This window comes from Coregonus clupeaformis, chromosome 31, assembly GCF_020615455.1.
Source record: "Coregonus clupeaformis isolate EN_2021a chromosome 31, ASM2061545v1, whole genome shotgun sequence".
Lineage (NCBI taxonomy): Eukaryota > Metazoa > Chordata > Actinopteri > Salmoniformes > Salmonidae > Coregonus > Coregonus clupeaformis.
Window position 1 is genome coordinate 41,832,682 of NC_059222.1, and position 20,878 is coordinate 41,853,559.

At 42.5% G+C, this 20,878-nt stretch overlaps 1 protein-coding gene across 1 annotated transcript in view; it reads left to right on the forward strand.

Moving 5' to 3' along the window:
- The window catches only part of LOC121547737 (dual specificity mitogen-activated protein kinase kinase 6), a 52,277-nt gene that overhangs the window by 21,226 nt on the left and 10,173 nt on the right, over window positions 1–20,878 (forward strand). Inside the window, exons 3-8 of the mRNA XM_041859152.1 lie at window positions 2,755–2,803; window positions 4,628–4,741; window positions 5,152–5,271; window positions 7,604–7,720; window positions 19,314–19,365; window positions 19,955–20,082. Coding sequence (XP_041715086.1) covers window positions 2,755–2,803; window positions 4,628–4,741; window positions 5,152–5,271; window positions 7,604–7,720; window positions 19,314–19,365; window positions 19,955–20,082 — 580 coding nt within the window. The remainder of the gene's footprint in view (window positions 1–2,754; window positions 2,804–4,627; window positions 4,742–5,151; window positions 5,272–7,603; window positions 7,721–19,313; window positions 19,366–19,954; window positions 20,083–20,878) is intronic.

Genomic DNA, 20,878 nt, shown 5'->3' on the forward strand with positions numbered 1-20,878 from the left:
CGCCCAAAAAGTTACATATTGTCACTTTAAAGGGTATCTACACCCAAAAAGGAAATGTCTTAGATTTTTCCCAGACCTAAAAAATTGTCTCCTGTTGTGGTTTAAGCATTTTAGACATTGAACGTTAGACATTGAACATCTATACCCAAACTGGCTAAAACGAGCTTATTCCATCCCCAAACACCATGCTAGATCTGAGTGGGTCAGTTAGTTTTGCATGACCCGGTGCACTTACAGTGAGGGAAAAAAGTATTTGATCCCCTGCTGATTTTGTACGTTTGCCCACTGACAAAGACATGATCAGTCTATAATTTTAATGGTAGGTTTATTTGAACAATGAGAGACAGAATAACAACAAAAAAATCCAGAAAAACGCATGTTAAAATTTTTTATAAATTGATTTGCATTTTAATGAGGGAAATAAGTATTTGACCCCTCTGCAAAACATGACTTAGTACTTGGTGGCAAAACCCTTGTTGGCAATCACAGAGGTCAGACGTTTCTTGTAGTTGGCCACCAGGTTTGCACACATCTCAGGAGGGATTTTGTCCCACTCCTCTTTGCAGATCTTATCCAAGTCATTAAGGTTTCGAGGCTGACGTTTGGCAACTCGAACCTTCAGCTCCCTCCACAGATTTTCTATGGGATTAAGGTCTGGAGACTGGCTAGGCCACTCCAGGACCTTAATGTGCTTCTTCTTGAGCCACTCCTTTGTTGCCTTGGCCGTGTGTTTTGGGTCATTGTTATGCTGGAATACCCATCCACGACCAATTTTCAATGCCCTGGCTGAGGGAAGGAGGTTCTCACCCAAGATTTGACGGTACATGGCCCCGTCCATCGTCCCTTTGATGCGGTGAAGTTGTCCTGTCCCCTTAGCAGAAAAACACCCCTAAAGCATAATGTTTCCACCCCCATGTTTGACGGTGGGGATGGTGTTCTTGGGGTCATAGGCAGCATTCCTCCTCCAAACACGGCGAGTTGAGTTGATGCCAAAGAGCTCGATTTTGGTCTCATCTGACCACAACACTTTCACCCAGTTCTCCTCTGAATCATTCAGATGTTCATTGGCAAACTTCAGACGGGCATGTATATGTGCTTTCTTGAGCAGGGGGACCTTGCGGGCGCTGCAGAATTTCAGTCATTCACGGCGTAGTGTGTTAACAATTGTTTTCTTGGTGACTATGGTCCCAGCTGCCTTGAGATCATTGACAAGATCCTCCCGTGTAGTTCTGGGCTGATTCCTCACCATTCTCATGATCATTGCAACTCCACGAGGTGAGATCTTGCATGGAGCCCCAGGCCGAGGGAGATTGACAGTTCTTTTGTGTTTCTTCCATTTGCGAATAATCGCACCAACTGTTGTCACCTTCTCACCAAGCTGCTTGGCGATGGTCTTGTAGCCCATTCCAGCCTTGTGTCGGTCTACAATCTTGTCCCTGACATCCTTAGAGAGCTCTTTGGTCTTGGCCATGGTGGAGAGTTTGGAATCTGATTGATTGATTGCTTCTGTGGACAGGTGTCTTTTATACAGGTAACAAACTGAGATTAGGAGCACTCCCTTTAAGAGTGTACTCCTAATCTCAGCTCGTTACCTGTATAAAAGACACCTGGGAGCCAGAAATCTTTCTGATTGAGAGGGGGTCAAATACTTATTTCCCTCATTAAAATGCAAATCAATTTATAACATTTTTGACATGCGTTTTTCTGGATTTTTTTGTTATTCTGTCTCTCACTGTTCAAATAAACATACCATTACAATTCTAGACTGATCATTTCTTTGTCAGTGGGCAAACGTACAAAATCAGCAGGGGATCAAATACTTTTTTCCCTCACTGTAGATAGCTGGCTTTCTTTTTGTTTTTTTATAATCTACTAGCAACATAACATGACAAAATGCGTTGGGCACTAGTACCTACTTACCCGATTCGCCTCCATCACCAAAGCCGCCCGCTGTCTTGCTGTAACACCGGTGGTGTCAGTGGACTTGGAGTCTATATGGACACAGAACCCCTTTTTACTAGCCTCAGATTCATGGTGAATCTAGTCTTCCACTGTTGGTAGCCATCGTAATCCTTTGGGACAAAGTGAGACTGAAGCGCCGGGGATTTCCCCGAAACCATTCTGCCCCAAGCGGTCCAACTTTTTTCCCAATAGACCAAACACGCCTACCGGTAAACAGTGCACCCTCCTCTTGACGTCAAAGCCTCAATGTATTGTTGGTATGAGTTTATGATAAATGTAATTCAAATTGCGAAAATATAAGTTTATAATTATTTATTTCTTAATAAGCTTTTGCATAAAGACTGTTTTTAGAGGGAATATCACCAATCTACATGGTTAGATTTATGGAAATATATTGCGCAACCTTCCCTTTTAATATAAAGTGTTACCCTGTTTTTCTATGAGGCATGGTAATACGGATATGATGCTGCTAAATCAACTTGATGATCCTAAAGATGTCAGTGACAGCTGCATTTCCTTCCATGACTAATGAGGAGAGAGGAGGCTAGTTAGAGATTACCTTTTGGATGCGTTCACCGATAAGTGGTTCACAAACTGATGTCTTTGGAAAAAATGTGCTAGTGAATATTGTTGATAGAGTACAGTTTCAGTGTCAAAAAAAAACATTTACATGCAGTTTTTCCCCAGAACATTTTGAAATCTTAATGAATTAATGCATGCAGTTGATGTACAAAATCGTTTCGTACATAAAGTTTTTTTTTTTATCCTAACAACTGTCTGACTACTTTACAGACCCCCAAGAGATTTGGATTCGAAAGCTTGTGTGACCATTGGAGAGAAGGTACTATTTACCACATCTCATCTGTATTCATGTTCACTGAACTGTTCAGTATATTTTACAGTCTCTCACATTCTTACCTTTCGTCTACCACTGTGTTCTTCCCCACACACGTTCCTTTGACTAAACCTTTATTTAAAACTGAAGCACATAAACTTCAGGTTTGACATCTGGGTGTAGTTGTTGTAACCTTATGTATACTGAGTTTTTAGATGGTACGAGGTAGACTGCAAACCGGATGTCTTTGTTTTCATTGAGAGCATGACGGTAAATGCAGTTGAGGCTGGCGGTGTAATGCCATCAGCCGCCACAGTAAACGGGACTTGCCGCCAGAGTTCAAATATTTCAACTTTTGCTGTCTGCCGTAGCGTTGTTTTCTACCGGATGTTGATTTGCACTGTTTGTTTACTGAAATCACCATAGCAACGCATACATTCATCACAGATAGAACAATGAGCCAGATATTTCACTGGATGTATAAATGTGAAGCATTCGATTGGCGTTTCCACTCACAACCAAATATGTTGATGAGAGGACGCCCAGTGGCTGGCAGTGGGAGAAGATGGAGCGAGATGGACTTTGGCCGACATTCTGCTAATTTTCTCATTGATGAGACATTTGATCTCCATACAGTTTTTTGTTTCCCAACCTAGAATCTGTAACAAACAGAGTGGACTGTGTTTTGTAGACTTTACATTTTGCCAAAGTTTTAAAAAATTGCATTGTTTAGAAGGAGTGCAAGGGAGAATTGAGTTATTACACGCACTTCGCAGAGTAGGCGTTCCCTAACGGAAATATGCAAATAAATGCTAGAACGCACCAATAGGATCTCACTAGCTCATGCTTGGCTCTGCCCACCTCCTTGCTTGTTCTGCCCACTATGATTCATTTGCTCCCATTGGAACTGACAGGCTCTGATCTATCTTGGGTTTGTTATAAAAATCTTTGCTGTCGTGCTGGCTTGCTTTTGCCATCGCCTTCTTTCTTGCTTTCTTGTCCCACTATGCCGACTGCTATGGCGGTTTTTGCGTCCCTCGTCTGAACGCCGCATTAGGTTGAGTAAGGTCCTCTCTCTGTGGTCTGGATACAGAAAGCTGAAAGCTTGGCTCAATTAAGGGTCTGTGAGCCATATAGAACGCCCTAGCGAACATTACGACTCGGATTGAACACTTCTGATTGTAGGCAGACTGGAATGTGTTTTACTGCCTGACGGGCAGTAAAAATATTTATTTTAAACTGATCAAATAAGTGGAATTTTCCATTGGCAAAGATGCCGGCTTTTTTTCCTCTTATAATTTAGCCTGAAGTCAAAGTCAGGGCAGCCATTGATTTAGTTGTTCATGTATGAAGTGAGAAAAGGACAGAAGATCCCATTCTTTACTTAAACCATTATTTTAGATGAAAAGGGTCATTTGCGGTGTCTTTGGACTCAGCCCCCCCTTACCAGAGACTATATATATTTAGTGTTCTCAATGTTCAATGCTTTCCCTCTTGATAACAGCTGTTGGTTGGAGGAGTTGTTTGAATAAAGACAGCTCCGAGCTGAGGCAGCACTCTCTGACAAAGAGGAATACCCCCAGCCAGAATGACACTGTTGTTGGGAGATTAGACCTAGTTTTCCTTTTAGTGCTTTTCGCTCTCTGTTTCTAGTGACTCAATATTTTTACCCCTCTCAATTTTGTGTTCAGTGATTACATCAAGGAAGTAAGGGAGAAGGGAAGGAAGGGTGATTTATTTTTTATTTGTTTATCTTATTACATCATCGTGTCACCCGTTTAATGTTTGAGCCTGACACTGCTCTCTTCCCTCTCTGCCTGTCCTGAGCAGAACTTTGTGGTGAAGGCAGATGACCTGGAGCAGATTGGCGAGCTGGGGAGAGGGGCGTACGGTGTGGTGGACAAGATGAGGCACATGCCCAGTGGCCTGATCATGGCAGTCAAGGTCTGCGACATTTGATGCTGTAACTGGTGTTCTCTTTAAGGGGATCTATGGCTATGTTTACACAGGCATCCCAATTCTGATCTTTTGCCCAATTATTGGCAAAAGAGCTGATATGATAGGTCAAAAGACCAATTAGTGGAAAAATATCAGAATTAGGCTGCATGTGTAAACGCGGCCTTTGTCAAGTTACTATAGGTGAGCACTTTGGCTTTATTTACACAGGCAGGCCAATTCTGATCTTTTCCCCACTAATTGGTCTTTTGACCAATCAGATCAGCTCTTACGCCAACAATTGGGGCAAGAGATCAGAATTGGGCTGCCTGTGTAAACACAGCCATGGTGACGGCTATTGATGTAATAAGTTGGATGGATGGATGGATGGATTTGATGTCCTTTCTCTCCCACCCCAGAGGATCCGGGCCACAGTGAACAACCAGGAACAGAAGAGACTGTTGATGGACCTGGACATCTCTATGAGGACAGTAGACTGCTTCTACACAGTCACCTTCTACGGCGCACTCTTCAGAGAGGTAGCCAGCTTCTTTATAAAAAATAATAAAACATTCAAATAAAATAATATTTAATACTTAAGTCTTATGTAGTGTTTTTCTAAAACCCAAAGACGCTTTACAATCAACAACCTTTAGGTGTAGCTTATTTTAATTGTTTATTAATTGTTTATTAGTGTAGTTGGATCCCCATAAGTTGTTACAATCACAACAGCTACTCTTCTTGGGTTTCCTCTACTGCTGATCTAGTTCATTACTATGTTGAACAATGTCATTACATAGATGTCGGAGGACAGAGCCTTGTAAAGATGCTGTCAAATATATTGGCACCCTTACACTTTACAATGGAGTGCAACAGTTTTTTTATCTTTTCAAAACTAGTTGGATGGCTATTTTTACCCAGTAGGCACCTGCAACTTACAAAGAGGAGGATAAATGACACTTTCCAAGGATCACTCCGTCTCCAACCAAAATAATCCGATTTTTGAATAATTTAGTCCAGGCCATTTTTGACTATGAAGTGCAAAATCTTAATTTCAGTTTTGATCAGTTGTAAATCAAACAAAATGTGAACACCAAAAGTTTTTTTTAAATGTCAACTTATTTTAGAAGAAATTGTGAATCATGCATGGGTGCCTATATATTTGACTCATCTGTATGTTCAGAGAAGCAGTTATTAGCAACTTACTTTGTCGTCTTCATATCTACAAAAATATGTGGACACCCCTTCAAATTAGTGGATTCGGCTATTTCAGCCACACCCGTTGCTGACAGGTGTATAAAATCGAGCACACAGCCATGCAATCTCCATAGACAAACATTGGAAGTAGACTGGCCTTACTGAAGAGCTCAGTGACTTTCAACGTGGCACCTTCATAGGATGCCACCTTTACAACAAGTCAGTTTGTCAAATTTCTGCCCTGCTAGAGCTGCCCCGGTCAACTGTAAGTGCTGTTATTGTGAAGTGGAAACGTCTAGGTGCAACAACATCTCAGCTGCGAAGTGGTAGGCCACACAATCTCACAGAACGGGACCGCCGAGTGCTGAAGCGCAATGTGCAAAAAAATTGTCTGTCCTCGGTTGCAACACTCACTACCGGGTTCCAAACTGCCTCTGGAAGCAACATCAGTACAATAACTGTTTGTCAGGAGCTTCATGAAATGGGTTTCCATGGCCGAGCAGCCGCACACAAGCCTAAGATTACCATGCGCAATGCCAAGCGTCGGCTGGAGTGGTGTAAAGCTCGCCGCCATTGGACTCTGGAGCAGTGGAAACGCGTTCTCAGGAGTGATGAATCACGCTTCACCATCTGGCAGTCTGAAGGACAAATCTGGGTTTGGTGGATGCCAGGAGAACGCTACCTGCCCGAATGCATAGTGCCAACTGTAAAGTTTGGTGGAGGAGGAATAATGGTCTGGGGCTGTTTTTCATGGTCCTGGCTAGGCCCCTTAGTTCCAGTGAAGGGAAATCTTAAAGCTACAGCATACAATGACATGCTAGATGATTCTGTTCTTCCAACTTTGTGGCAACAGTTTGGGGAAGGCCCTTTCCTGTTTCAGCATGCCAATGCCCCCGTGCACAAAGTGAGGTCCATACAGAAATGGTTTATCAAGATCAGTGTGGAAGAACTTAACTGGCCTGCACAGAGCCCTGACCTCAACCCCATCGAACACCTTTGTGATGAATTGGAACGCCGGCTGCGAGCCAGGCCTAACTAATGCTCTTGTGGCTGAATGGAAGCAAGTCCCCGCGGCAATGTTCCAACATCTAGTGGAAAGACTTCCCAGAAGAGTGGAGGCTGTTATAGCAGCAGAGGGGGGACCAACTCCATTTTAATGCCCATGATTTTGGAATGAGATGTTCGACGAGCAGGTGTCCACATACTTTTGGTCATGTAGTGTATCTGGAACATAAGACTTCCTGATTTACACAAGACATTGTACTGTAGGACTGGGCTGCCATCCAGACAGACAAGTACCATGAGCTCTTTTCCTTATGTCGAGATGTCAGTTGATAGAACCTTGTATGTTGTAGTCAAGAGAAACAAATAAAGAATTCCTGATACCGGATGTAGTTACCTACCGCTTGAAGAGAGCGTTCCACAGGATATCCCTCCGAAGTGGACCACATTGGAAAAAGCTCCTTCCTGTTAGCCAATCTGTGTCTCTGGAATGTGGTTCTGTTTTTCCAATCCTTCCCTCTACCGCTCTCTCCATAGCCCACTTTTTCCGTTCCCAATACCGTTCTCTACATCCCTCTACCCCTCTCTCCATCCCGGTACCTGCCCCTCACCCCCTTAACCCCTAAACTCTCACCCCAATCTGACCTTCCCATGTTTCACCTGTGTTCCCAGGGTGATGTGTGGATCTGTATGGAGCTGATGGACACCTCTCTGGATAAGTTTTACAAGCAGGTGATCGATAAAGGCATGACCATCCCTGAAGACATCCTGGGAAAGATGGCCGTCTCGGTGAGTAGGACTACTTCTTTACTCCGTTTCCTCATGTAAATAGGACTAACTATGTTACTTCAGTCACCCTAGAGACCAAGAGGAATATTGCATGTGTTATGTGTAGGACAGGGTTTCCGTTAGCTGGTAATTGCCGGCTTTTGGCCGATAAAATAAATGAAAAGCTGATTAATAGAATTGTAGCCGGCCAAATTGTCCAGGGCTGTCCAGCTGCTGTGGAGAGAGAGAGAGAGAAAGCGAGAGAGGAGCCTTGGCCTAGGCTACTGTTGATTGCGAAGATGGAGGCCTTTTTCATTGAAAGTTAGAGGGTATGCCTATAGTGAAAGCCTACAATGCAGGGCATTTTAGTCGCATTTTGCGACCCTTAGACTTGGCTGTGCAGGTACAATAAAAAATGTGTTCGCATCGGTGCGGGCTGCACATTCATTCACCTCACAAAAAACATCCTCTTTTTTTTTAGGAGGCTAAAACCATGATTTGGTCAAACAGTAAAGTATCCTCATGATTCCTGTAGTAGAAGTGTGGGCCTGCATGCCCCTGTACCTGTTTTGCTGGCGCCTTCTGCTGTGTTGAGCAGCCGCTCGCTCTCTCTTTTCCCAGGGGAAAAATCATTTTCCAGGTGAAAGAAAATTGTTCTGATTGCTGTTCCAATTGCTGGAAAAAAAAAACAGCTATCCTGTTGTCACAGATGGGGAGAGGATGTTCTCAGTTTTCTGTACGTACATTATCATTAGCCTATTGGGTACGGTAGTCACTAGCCTTTCTTGGTAATAGCAGCAATATAGCCTGTTCAAGTCTTTTGAGGCATTTTCTTTGGCCAAAGTAAGTTCCAACTGTAATGTTGTGTTTGCCACAATATAATATCCTGCTCATATTTTCCCTATAAACAATAGCTTGACTTACTTTTTGATATTATCCTGATAAAGTTAAGAAACGTTTGTGAAGGTTTGGTGTGGTGTGGCTATTAGCATATTATACTGCAGGCCTATGATATGAAGGCAGTGCACCCCGGCGCTACAACTGACTCCAACCGACAGTTGAACTTCAGGTGAGGAAGAATGTTTTTAGGCCTACCGGATTTACTCCTATAATCTAACAATATAATACTTATCTTTATAAAAAATATTCTAATTGAAAATTAACAAATTAGCCTCCTGCCTTGCACAAATAAGTATTCACCCCCCTTTTTGTTGTGTTAAAACCTGGAATTAAAAAGGATTTAATTGGTATTTTTTACATTTGATTTACACAACATACTTAACACCTTTTTAAGGTGCAAAGATTTTTTTGTGACAAAAGTTTATAAAAAAAAAATAATAATACATGTGTTGGTTGCATAAGTATTCACCCCCCAGAGTCAATACTTGGTAGAAGCACCTTTGGCAGCAATTACAGCTGTGAGTCTTTTTGGGTAAGTCTCTATCAGCTTTGCACACCTGGATCCTGCAATATTTGGTCCATTCTTCTTGACAAAGTTGATCAAGCTCAGTCAAGTTGGATGTGGACCATTGGTGAACAGCAATTTTCCAGTCTTGCCACAAATTCTCAGTTGGATAGAGGTCTGGGCATTGACTGGGCTATTCTAAGACATTCAGGTTGTTGTTTTTAAACCACTCCAGTGTAGCTTTGGCTGTGTGTTTAGGGTCATTATCCTGCTGGAAGGTGAACCTCTGCCCCAATCGCAGGTCTCTTGCAGACTGAAACAGGTTTCTGTGGATTTGGCTCCATCCATCGTGCCCTCAATCCTGACCAGTTTCCCAGTCCCTGCCGATGAAAAGCATCCCCATAACATGACGCTGCCACCACCATGCTTCACCATGGGGATGGTGTTCTCAGGGCGATGAGCAGTCTTGGCTTTGACCAGAGAACCTTTTTCCACATGTTTGCTATGTCTCCCACATGTCTTTTGGCAAAAATCCAAACAGGATTTGATATGTTTTTTTTTTTTTTTTTACAGCAATGGCTTTCTTCTCAGCACTCTTCCATAAAGCCCAGCTTTGTGAAGCACCTGGGTACTAGTTGTCCCATGGACAGTTTCTCCCGTCTCAGCTGTGGATCTCTCCAGCTCCTTCACAGTTACCATTGGCCTCTTGGTTGCTTCTCTGACTAATGCCCTCCTTACCCGGTCACTGAGTTTCGGTGGATGGCCTTCTCTAGGCAGAGTCGCGGTTGTGCCATTTCTTTCGATTTATTTATAATGGATTTAACGGTGCGCCGGGGGATGCGCTCTCTGTCTCTCTGTCTCTCTGTCTCTCTGTCTGTCTGTCTCTCTGTCTCTCTCTCTCTCTCTCTCTCTCTCTCTCTCTCTCTCTCTCTCTCTCTCTGTCTCTGCTCTCTGTCTCTCTCTCTGTCTCTCTCTCTCTCTGTCTCTCTCTCTCTCTCTCTCTCTCTCTCTCTCTCTCTCTCTCTCTCTCTCTCTCTCTCTCTCTCTCTCTCTCTCTCTCTCTCTCTCTCTCTCTCTCTCTCTCTCTCTCTCTCTCTCTCTCTCTCTCTCTCTCTCTCATATATATATATTTTATATTAATAGAATACATTGGAGGCCTATATCAATAGATATTTATATCAATAAATCTCCGACAGCTGAACCATGAGGTGGATTATTTATTGTTTTAGGAAAATAGAAACCAATAAAACAATAGGCTATAAAGATTTGCATATACTACACATCTAAACACTCGTTTATTATTATTTTTTTGTAATTAGTTATAGGCTGTTTTTAAGGACACGTAAATGTGGCTCATTTGGCTAATATCCCTTGTTTATTGATGGTGCTGACTGCGTGGGTGGACTGCGTAATGGGTTCCTCACCCAGTGCATAATGGATGACCGGTAACGGTAAAATTCTCAAATGTCAGATAAATTAAAAAGTCTTCATGGTCACTCGTCTGACGCCAAATTTTCCTAATGTAGGAAAAGTATTCTTGCCTTCAGAAAGTATTCACGCCCCTTGAACTTTTCCACATTTTGTTGTGTTACAGCCCAAATTTAAAATGGATTAAATTAGATTTTGTTTTGCCACTGGTCTACACACAATACCCCATAATGTCAAAGTGTAATTATGTTTTCCAAATTTTTGTACTAATTCATACAAAAATGAAAAGCTGAAATGTCCCCTTTGTTATGGTAAGCCTAAATAAGTTCAAGAGTAAAAATGTCCTTATCAAATCGCATAATAAGTTGCATGGACTCATACCGTGTTCAATAATAGTGTTAACGTGATTTTTGAATGACTACCCCATCTCTGTACCCCACACATACAATTACAGTGGCTTGCAAAAGTATTCACCCCCATTGGCATTTTTCCTATTTTGTTGCCTTATAACCTGGAATTCAAATTGATTTTTGGGGGGTTTGTATCATTTGATTTACACAACATGCCTACCACTTTGAAGATGCAAAATATTTTTTGGGGTGAAACAACAAGAAATAAGACAAAAAAACTGAACTTGAGCGTACATAACTATTCACCCCCCCAAAGTCAGTACTTTGTAGAGCCACCTTTTGCAGAAATTACAGCTGCAAGTCTTTTGGGGTAAGGCATGACCATCCCTGATGACATCCTGGGAAAGATGGCCGTACAGCAATCTTGGGGTACAGCTGCAAGTCTCTTCAAGGCAAAACTGCTCCAGCTCCTTCAAGTTGGATGGGTTCCGATGGTGTACAGCAATCTTTAAGTCATACCACAGATTCTCAATTGGATTGAGGTCTGAGCTTTGACTAGGCCATTCCAAATGTTTCCCCTTAAACCACTCAAGTGTTGCTTTAGCAGTATGCTTAGGGTCATTGTCCTGCTGGAAGGTGAACCTCCGTCCCAGTCTCAAATCTCTGGAAGACTGAAACAGGTTTCCCTCAATAATTTCTCTGTATTTAGCACCATCCATCATTCCTTCAGTTCTGACCAGTTTCCCAGTCCCTGCCGATGAAAAGCATCCCCACAGCATGATGCTGCCACCACCATGCTTCTGGGGATGGTGTTCTCGGGGTGATGAGAGGTGTTGGGTTTGCGCCAGACATAGCGTTTTCCTTGATGGCCAAAAAGCTCAATTTTAGTCTCATCTGACCAGAGTACCTTCTTCCATATGTTTGTGGAGTCTCTCACATGCCTTTTTGGTGAACACCAAACGTGTTTCCTTATTTTTTTCTTTAAGCAATGGCTTTTTTCTGGCCACTCTTCCGTAAAGCCCAGCTCTGTGGAGTATACGGCTTAAAGTTGTCCTATGGACAGATACCAATCTCCGCTGTGGAGCTTTGCAGCTCCTTCAGGGTTATCTTTGGTCTCTTTGTTGCCTCTGATTAATGCCCTCATTGCCTGGTCTGTGAGTTTTGTTGGGCAGCCCTCTCTTGGCAGGTTTGTTGTGGTGCCATATTCTTTCCATTTTTTTATAATGAATTTTAATGGTGCTCCGTGGGATGTTCAAAGTTTCTGATATTTCTTTTCAATTTGTCTGTCATAGTTGACGTGTACCTATGATGAAAATTACAGGCCTCTCTCATCTTTTTAAGTGGGAGAACTTGCACAATTGGTGGCTGACTAAATACTTTTTTGCCCCACTGTATACTGAGGTCATGTGACACTTAGATTGCACACAGGTGGACTTTATTTAACTAATTATGTGACCTCTGAAGGTAATTGGTTGCACCAGATCTTATTTAGGGGCTTCATAGCAAAGGGGGTGAATACATATGCACGCACCACTTTTCCGTGATGTATTTTTTAGACTTTCTTGAAACAAGTTCTTTTTTTCACTTCACCAATTTGATTATTTTGTGTATGTCCATTACATGAAATCCAAATAAAAATCCATTTAAATTACAGGTTGAAATGCAACAAAATAGGAAAAACGCCAAGGGGGATGAATACTTTTGCAAGGCACTGTATATGTAAGGTCCCTCTGTCGAGCAGTGAATTTCAAACTTACATTCAACCACAAAGACCAGGGAGTTTTTCCAATGCCTCGCAAAGAAGGGCACCGATTTGGTAGATGAGTAAAAATTCAAAAAGCAGACACTGAATATCCCTTTGAGCGTAGTGAAGTTATTAATTAGGCTTTGGATGGTGTATCAATACACCCAGTCACTACAAAGATACATGCTTTCTTCCTAACTCAGTTGCCGGAGAGTAAGGAAACTGCTCAGGGATTTCAACATGAGGCCAATGGTCATTTTAAAATATTTACAGAGTTTAATTGTTGTGATATGCAAGTAATTCTGCAAAGAATGTGGCAAAGAAATTAACTTTTTGTCCTGAATACGAAGCATTATGTTTGGGGCAAATCTAACACAACACATCACTGAGTACAACTCTTCATGTTTTCCAGCATGGCGGTGGCTGCATCATGTTATGGGTATGCTTGTCATCTGCAATGACTACGGAGTTTTTTTGTTGTTGAGGAAAATAAATGGAATACAGCTATAAGCACAGGCTAAATCCTCGAGGAAAGTGATTCGGTCTGGTTTCCAACAGACACTGGGAGACTAATTCAGCTTTCAGCAGGACAATAACCTAAAACACAAGGCCAAATCTACACTGGAGTTGCTTACCAAGATGACATTGAATGTTCCTGAGTGGACTAGTTACAGTTTTGACTCAACTCGGCTTGAAAATCTATGGCAAGACTTGAAAATGGCTGTCTAGCAATGATCAACAATCATCTTGACAGAGCTTGAAGAATAAAAAAAAAAGAAGAATAGGCTAATATTGTACAATCCGGGTGTGCAAAGCTCCTAGAGACTTACCCAGAAAGGCTCACAGCTGTGTTCGCCGCCAAAGGTGCTTCTACAAAATATTGACTCCGGTGGTATGAAAACGTACGTAAATGAGATATTTCTGTATTGAATTTCAATTCATTTTCCCAAATGTCTAAAAACATGTTTTCACTTTGTCATTATGGGGTATTGTGTGTAAAGAAAAATAATATATTTAATCCATTTTGAATTCAGGCTGTAGCACAACAAAATGTGGAATAGGTCAAGGGGTATGAATACTTTCTGAAGGCACTGTACAAAAATATAAACGCAACAATTTCAAAGATTTTACGGAGTTATAGTTCATATAAGGAAATCAGTCAATTGAAATAAGTAGGCCTTCATCTATGTATTTCACATGACTGGGAATACAGATATGCGTATGTTGGTCAAAGATACCTTAGAAAAAAGGTTGGGGCATGAATCAGAAAACTAGTCCGTGACCACCATTTGCCTCATGCAGCGTGACACATCTCCTTTGCATAGAGTTGATAAGGCTGTTGATTGTGGCCTGTGGAATGTTGTCCCACTCCTCTTCAATGGCTGTGCGAAGTTACTGGATATTGGCGGGAACTAGAACATACTATGGAGCACTCTGTTCACAATGTTGACATCAGCAAACAGCTCCCCCACACATCTGCCCGGTACAGTTGAAACCGGGATTCATCCGTGAAGAGCACACTTCTCCAGCGTGCCAGTGGCCATCGAAGGTGAGCATTTGCCCACTGAAGTCGGTTACGACGACGAACTGTGGTCAGGTCAAGACCCTGGTGAGGACGACGAGCACGCAGATGAGCTTCCCTGAGACGGTTTCTGACAGCTTGTGCAGAAATTCTTCGGTTGTGCAAACCCACAGTTTCATCAGCTGTCCTGGTGGCTGGTCTCAGATGATCCTGCAGGTGAACGAGCTGGATGTGGAGGTCCTAGATGGCGTGGTTACAGATGGTCTGCGGTTGTGAGGCCGGTTGGATGTAATGTCAAATTCTCTAAAACGTATGGTTTTCTTTCCGTTTTATTATTAAAAAAATGTAATATATATATTTGTTCATATTTTTTTTATATTTGTTTTTAGGCGGTAGATCAGCTTTAATATTGCAGATAGATTGTAACTTCCATCAATGTAATTGTCTGCATCACTTCCAATCCCCCATATATTATTTCCCGCATATGTGTGTGTGTATATCTATATATACACATATATACACATACAGTGGGGAGAACAAGTATTTGATACACTGCCGATTTTGCAGGTTTCCTACTTACAAAGCATGTAGAGGTCTGTCATTTTTATCATAGGTACACTTCAACTGTGAGAGACGGAATCTAAAACAAAAATCCAGAAAATCACATTGTATGATTTTAAAGTAATTAATTAGCATTTTATTGCATGACATAAGTATTTGATACATCAGAAAAGCAGAACTTAATATTTGGTACAGAAACCTTTGTTTGCAGTTACAGAGATCATACGTTTCCTGTAGGTCTTGACCAGGTTTGCACACACTGCAGCAGGGATTTTGGCCCACTCCTCCATACAGACCTTCTCCAGATCCTTCAGGTTTCGGGGCTGTCGCTGGGCAATACGGACTTTCAGCTCCCTCCAAAGATTTTCTATTGGGTTCAGGTCTGGAGACTGGCTAGGCCACTCCAGGACCTTGAGATGCTTCTACGGAGTCACTCCTTAGTTGCCCTGGCTGTGTGTTTCGGGTCATTGTCATGCTGGAAGACCCAGCCACGACCCCATCTTCAATGCTCTTACTGAGGGAAGGAGGTTGTTGGCCAAGATCTCGCGATACATGGCCCCATCCATCCTCCCCTCAATACGGTGCAGTCGTCCTGTCCCCTTTGCAGAAAAGCATCCCCAAAGAATGATGTTTCCACCTCCATGCTTCACGGTTGGGATGGTGTTCTTGGGGTTGTACTCATCCTTCTTCTTCCTCCAAACACGGCAAGTGGAGTTTAGACCAAAAAGCTCTATTTTTGTCTCATCAGACCACATGACCTTCTCCCATTCCTCCTCTGGATCATCCAGATGGTCATTGGCAAACTTCAGACGGGCCTGGACATGCGCTGGCTTGAGCTGGGGGACCTTGCGTGCGCTGCAGGATTTTTATCCATGACGGCGTAGTGTGTTACATCATTATACACACACATCCTTTTTAGAAATATATTTTCCTTTATTACTTTCCAACCCCACCACCCCTCCCCTAATTGGAGTAAACTCGTGAACAACAACGCTTAGATCACTACTTCCAGCTTATACGTACTATATACATTTTATGGACACAGTCAATTAAAACAATAGTTTTATTTCGTTTGTTTTTACTCCTGAACTTCCTCTACCCTCAACCTCTCCGATCATTTTCATGATGTCCATCCGGTTTGCTGGATGTGGAGGTCCTGGGCTGGCGTGGTTACACGTGGTCTGCGGTTATGAGGCCGGTTGGATGTACTCTCAAATTCTCTAAAACTACATTGGAGGCGGCTTATGTTAGGGAAATGAACATTAAATTATCTGGCAACAGCTCTGGTGGACATTCCTGCAGTCAGCATGCCAATTGCATGCTCCCTCAAAGTTTGAGACATCTGTGGCATTGTTTGTAAACTCAGCAAAAAAAGAAACGTCCTCTCACTGTCAACTGCGTTTATTTTCAGCAAACTTAACAAGTGTAAATATTTGTATGAACATAACAAGATTCAACAACTGAGACAGGAACTGAACAAGTTCCACAGACATGTGACTAACAGAAATTGAATAATGTGTCCCTGAACAAGGGGGGGGTCAAAATCAAAAGTAACAGTCTGTATCTGGTGTGGCTACCAGCTGCATTAAGTACTGCAGTGCATCTCCTCCTCATGGACTGCACCAGATTTGCCAGTTCTTGCTGTGAGATGTTACCCCACTCTTCCACCAAGGCACCTGCAAGTTCCCTGACATTTCTGGGGGGAATGGCCTTAGCCCTCACCCTCCAATCCAACAGGTCCCAGACGTGCTCAATGGGATTGAGATCCGGGCTCTTCGCTGGCCATGGCAGAACACTGACATGCCTGTCTTGCAGGAAATCACGCACAGAACGAGCAGTATGGCTGGTGGCATTGTCATGCTGGAGGGTCATGTCAGGATGAGCCTGCAGGAAGGGTACCACATGAGGGAGGAGGATGTCTTCCCTGTAAAGCACAGCGTTGAGATTGCCTGCAATGATAACAATCTCAGTCCGATGATGCTGTGATACACCGCCCCAGACCATGACGGACCCTCCACCTCCAAATCGATCCCGCTCCAGAGTACAGGCCTCTGTGTAATGCTCATTCCTTCGACGATAAACGCGAATCCTACCATCACCCTTGGTGAGACAAAACCGCGACTCGTCAGTGAAGAGCACTTTTTGCCAGTCCTGTGTGGTCCAGCGACGGTGGGTTTGTGCCCATAGGCGACGTTGTTGCCGGTGATGTCTGGTGAGGACCTGCCTTACAACAGGCCTACAAGCCCTCAGTCCAGCCTCTCTCAGCCTATTGCGGACAGTCTGAGCACTGATGGAGGGATTGTGCGTTCCTGGTGTAACTCGGGCTGTTGTTGTTGCCATCCTGTACCTGTCCCGCAGGTGTGATGTTCGGATGTACCGATCCTGTGCAGGTGTTGTTACACGTGGTCTGCCACTGCGAGGACGATCAGCTGTCCATCCTGTCTCCCTGTAGCGCTGTCTTAGGCGTCTCACAGTACGGACATTGCAATTTATTGCCCTGGCCACATCTGCAGTCCTCATGCCTCCTTGCAGCATGCCTAAGGCACGTTCACGCAAATGAGCAGGGACCCTAGGCATCTTTCTTTTGGTGTTTTTCAGAGTCAGTAGAAAGGCCTCTTTAGTGTCCTAAGTTTTCATAACTGTGACCTTAATTGCCTACCGTCTGTAAGCTGTTAGTGTCTTAACGACCGTTCCACATGTGCATGTTCATTAATTGTTTATGGTTAATTGAACAAGCATGGGAAACAGTGTTTAAACCCTTTACAATGAAGATCTGTGAAGTTATTTGGATTTGTACAAATTATTTTTGAAAGACAGGGTCCTGAAAAAGGGACGTTTCTTTTTTTGCGCATGTTTATTCAGATTTATTACGGATGCCAAGGCAGCAGCTACTCTTCCTGGGGTCCAAACACATTAAGACACTTACATTACATATAAAACAAAACATACAACATTATATCATATAACATTATTACTCCACTACATATCTACAATACAACATTTATAATACCCCCATACAACAATATTACAATGTGTACGTGTGTGTAGAGTGCGTGTGCTTGTATGAGTGTGTCTGTACGTGTGTGTCTCTTTACAGTCCCCTCTGTTCCATAAGGTGTATTTTGAACTGTAAAAAACATTTTAGATCTGATTGTACTGCTTGCATCAGTTACCTGATTTGGAATAGAGTTCCATGTAGTCATGGCTCTATGTAGTACTGTGCGCCTCCCATAGTCTGTTCTGGACTTGGGGATTGTGAAGAGACCTCTGGTGGCATATCTTGTGGGTTATGCATGGGTGTCCGATCTGTGTGCTTGTAGTTTAGACAAGACACCTCGGTACATTCAGCTTGTTAATCCTTCTTACAAAGACAAGTAGTGATGAAGTAAATCTCTCTTCCATTTTGAGCCATGAGAGATTGACATGCATATGATTGTTAGCTCCCTGTGTACATTTAAGGACCAGCTGTGCTGCCCTGTTCTGAGCCAATTGTAATTTTCCTATGTCCCTTTTTGTGTCACCTGACCACACGACTGAACAGTAGTCCAGGGGCGACAAAACTAGGGCCTGTAGGACCTGCCTTGTTGATAGTGTTGTTAAGAAGGCAGAGCAGCGCTTTATTATGGACAGACTTCTCCCCATCTTAGCTGCTGTTGTATCAATATGTTTTGACCATGACAGTTTACAATCCAGGGTTACTCCGAGCAGTTTAGTCACCTCAACTTGCTCAATTTCGACATTATTCATTACAAGATTTAGTTGAGGTTTAGGGTTTAGTGAATGATTTGTCCCAAATACAATGCTTTTAGTTTTTGAAATATTTAGGACTAACTTATTCCTTGCCACCCATTCTGAAACTAACTGCAGCTCTTTAAGTGTTGCAGTCATTTCAGTCGCTGTAGTACTGTAGTAGCTGACGTGTGTAGTGTTGAGTCATCCGCATACATAGACACACTAGCTTTACTCAAAGCCAGTGGCATGTCGTTAGTAAACAGCTGCCCTGGGGAATTCCTGATTCTACCTGGATTATGTTGGAAAGGATTCCATTAAAGAGATACATAATATACTGTAATATACCTTGTTGTGTGACAACTGCACATTTTTGTGGCCTTTTATTGTCCCCAGCACAAGGTGCACCTGTGTAATGATCATGCTGTTTAATCAGCTTCTTGATATGCCACACCTGTCAGGTGGATGGATTATTTTGGCAAAGGTGAAATGCTCACTAACAATTTGTGCACAACATTTGAGAGAAATAAGCTTTTTGTGCGTATGGAAAAGTTCTGGGATCTTTTATTTCAGCTCATGAAACATGGGACCAGCACTTTACATGTTGCGTTTTTATATTTTTGTTCAGTATATTAACGTCTTGCCGGTCTCTAGACCAAGAGGCGATGACTGTACATGGGTATACATGTTGTTAACTAAATTACTGAATTAATGCTAGATGTTTTAATATACTAAGAATTAATAAATAATAGATGCGACCATATGGGTATGTCTGGGAAGTTGGACATGCATTCCCCATATTGATATCCTTCTCCAGCTGCTGATGTGTCTGTGTTCTGGTCTTATGTTCTAACCTTTAACCTCTCTCATTACAGACAGTGAAAGCTCTGGAACATCTGCACAGCAATCTGTCAGTAATCCACCGAGGTAAGAACAACCGCAGAGTTAAATATAACATTTTATATTAGGTATAGTATGTATGTCTCTATAGGGTACACATTTTGAAACAGTTTGCACTAGTGGTCCATCCTTTCAATCTGGAAGCTTTAGCGGTGAACCTGCCTCGTCCGTTTGCGATATTACAACAACAAAGACGTTACTTGAAACAACATTTTACATTCAATTTTTACAGATGTGTTTCGAGGGCTGTGTTGGTCGAGACAGATACACTGCTTCATAGTTATGTTGCTGAGGCTAAGGAAACCACTTTAAAAGATTATACATAATATACTATAATATACCTTGTAAGTCTGTATTGGACTATCTGACTCCAAAATCGGTGATGACCCTGTTTCTCTTTCACTTCCATCTCACGCCGCTCTCTCTCCTATTTCTCTGTTTTGTTTCCTCATCTCTCTCCATCTCATCTGTCTTTTCCCTCTCTCTCTCTCTCTCTCTCTCTCTCTCTCTCTCTCTCTCTCTCTCTCTCTCTCTCTCTCTCTCTCTCTCTGTCTCTGTCTCTGTCTCTGTCTCTGTCTCTGTCTCTGTCTCTCTCTCTCCTTCTCTCCTACCTAAGATGTGAAGCCATCCAACATATTGATCAACACCCAGGGCCAGGTGAAGATGTGTGACTTTGGGATCAGTGGTTACCTGGTGGACTCTCTGGCCAAGACCGTGGACGCAGGCTGCAAGCCCTACATGGCGGTGAGTGGTTGTGTGGGTGGTTGTGGGTAGTAGGAGAGGTTTCTGGGTTTTACAATGGATAAAAATAGATATATATCAGTGAAATCTACTCAGTAAAATCAAACAGTAATGGAGTTAGGTTTAAGCTGGCTCAGTGAATAACTGTTCAGAAGAGCGATATGATACACAAAGTATCTCATACCCCTGCACATTGATATGTTACTGCTACTCCCTGTATATGGCTCTACTCTTGTTTATTTTATTCCTCATGTTACTATTTTTTATTTGTATTGTAATTTTTTTACTCTGCACCATTGGGAAGGGATCGTAAGCAAGCATTTCACGGTCAAGTCCGTACCCGTTGTATTCGGCGCATGTGACAAATATATAATGTGATTGGATTTGTTAATGTTAATTAATTCACATACAAGTTTGACTGAGCTGAGCTGAGTTGGCCGCTTGCTCCCTATGTTTAAGTGCTACAGGTCTCTATGTTATGTCAATAGCCATGCCCCTAAAGGGTCGAAAGCATTCGTTTTTTCTCACCAATGTAACAACACCGTGTGGTCAAAGACTTAGTAACTTAGTTGTAGTCACGATCTGGTTTCCTATAAGTACAAATATAGTTATGTTTTTGGGTTGTTACATATTTATGAACTTATTTCCGAATATCTTCTAAGTGTTGGCAGTGGTGAGCAACAATCCACATTTACATTTACATCATTTAGCAGACGCTCTTATCCAGAGCGACTTACAAATTGGTGCATTCAACTTATGATAGCCAGTGGGACAACCACCTTTTTTCTTCTTTTTTTTT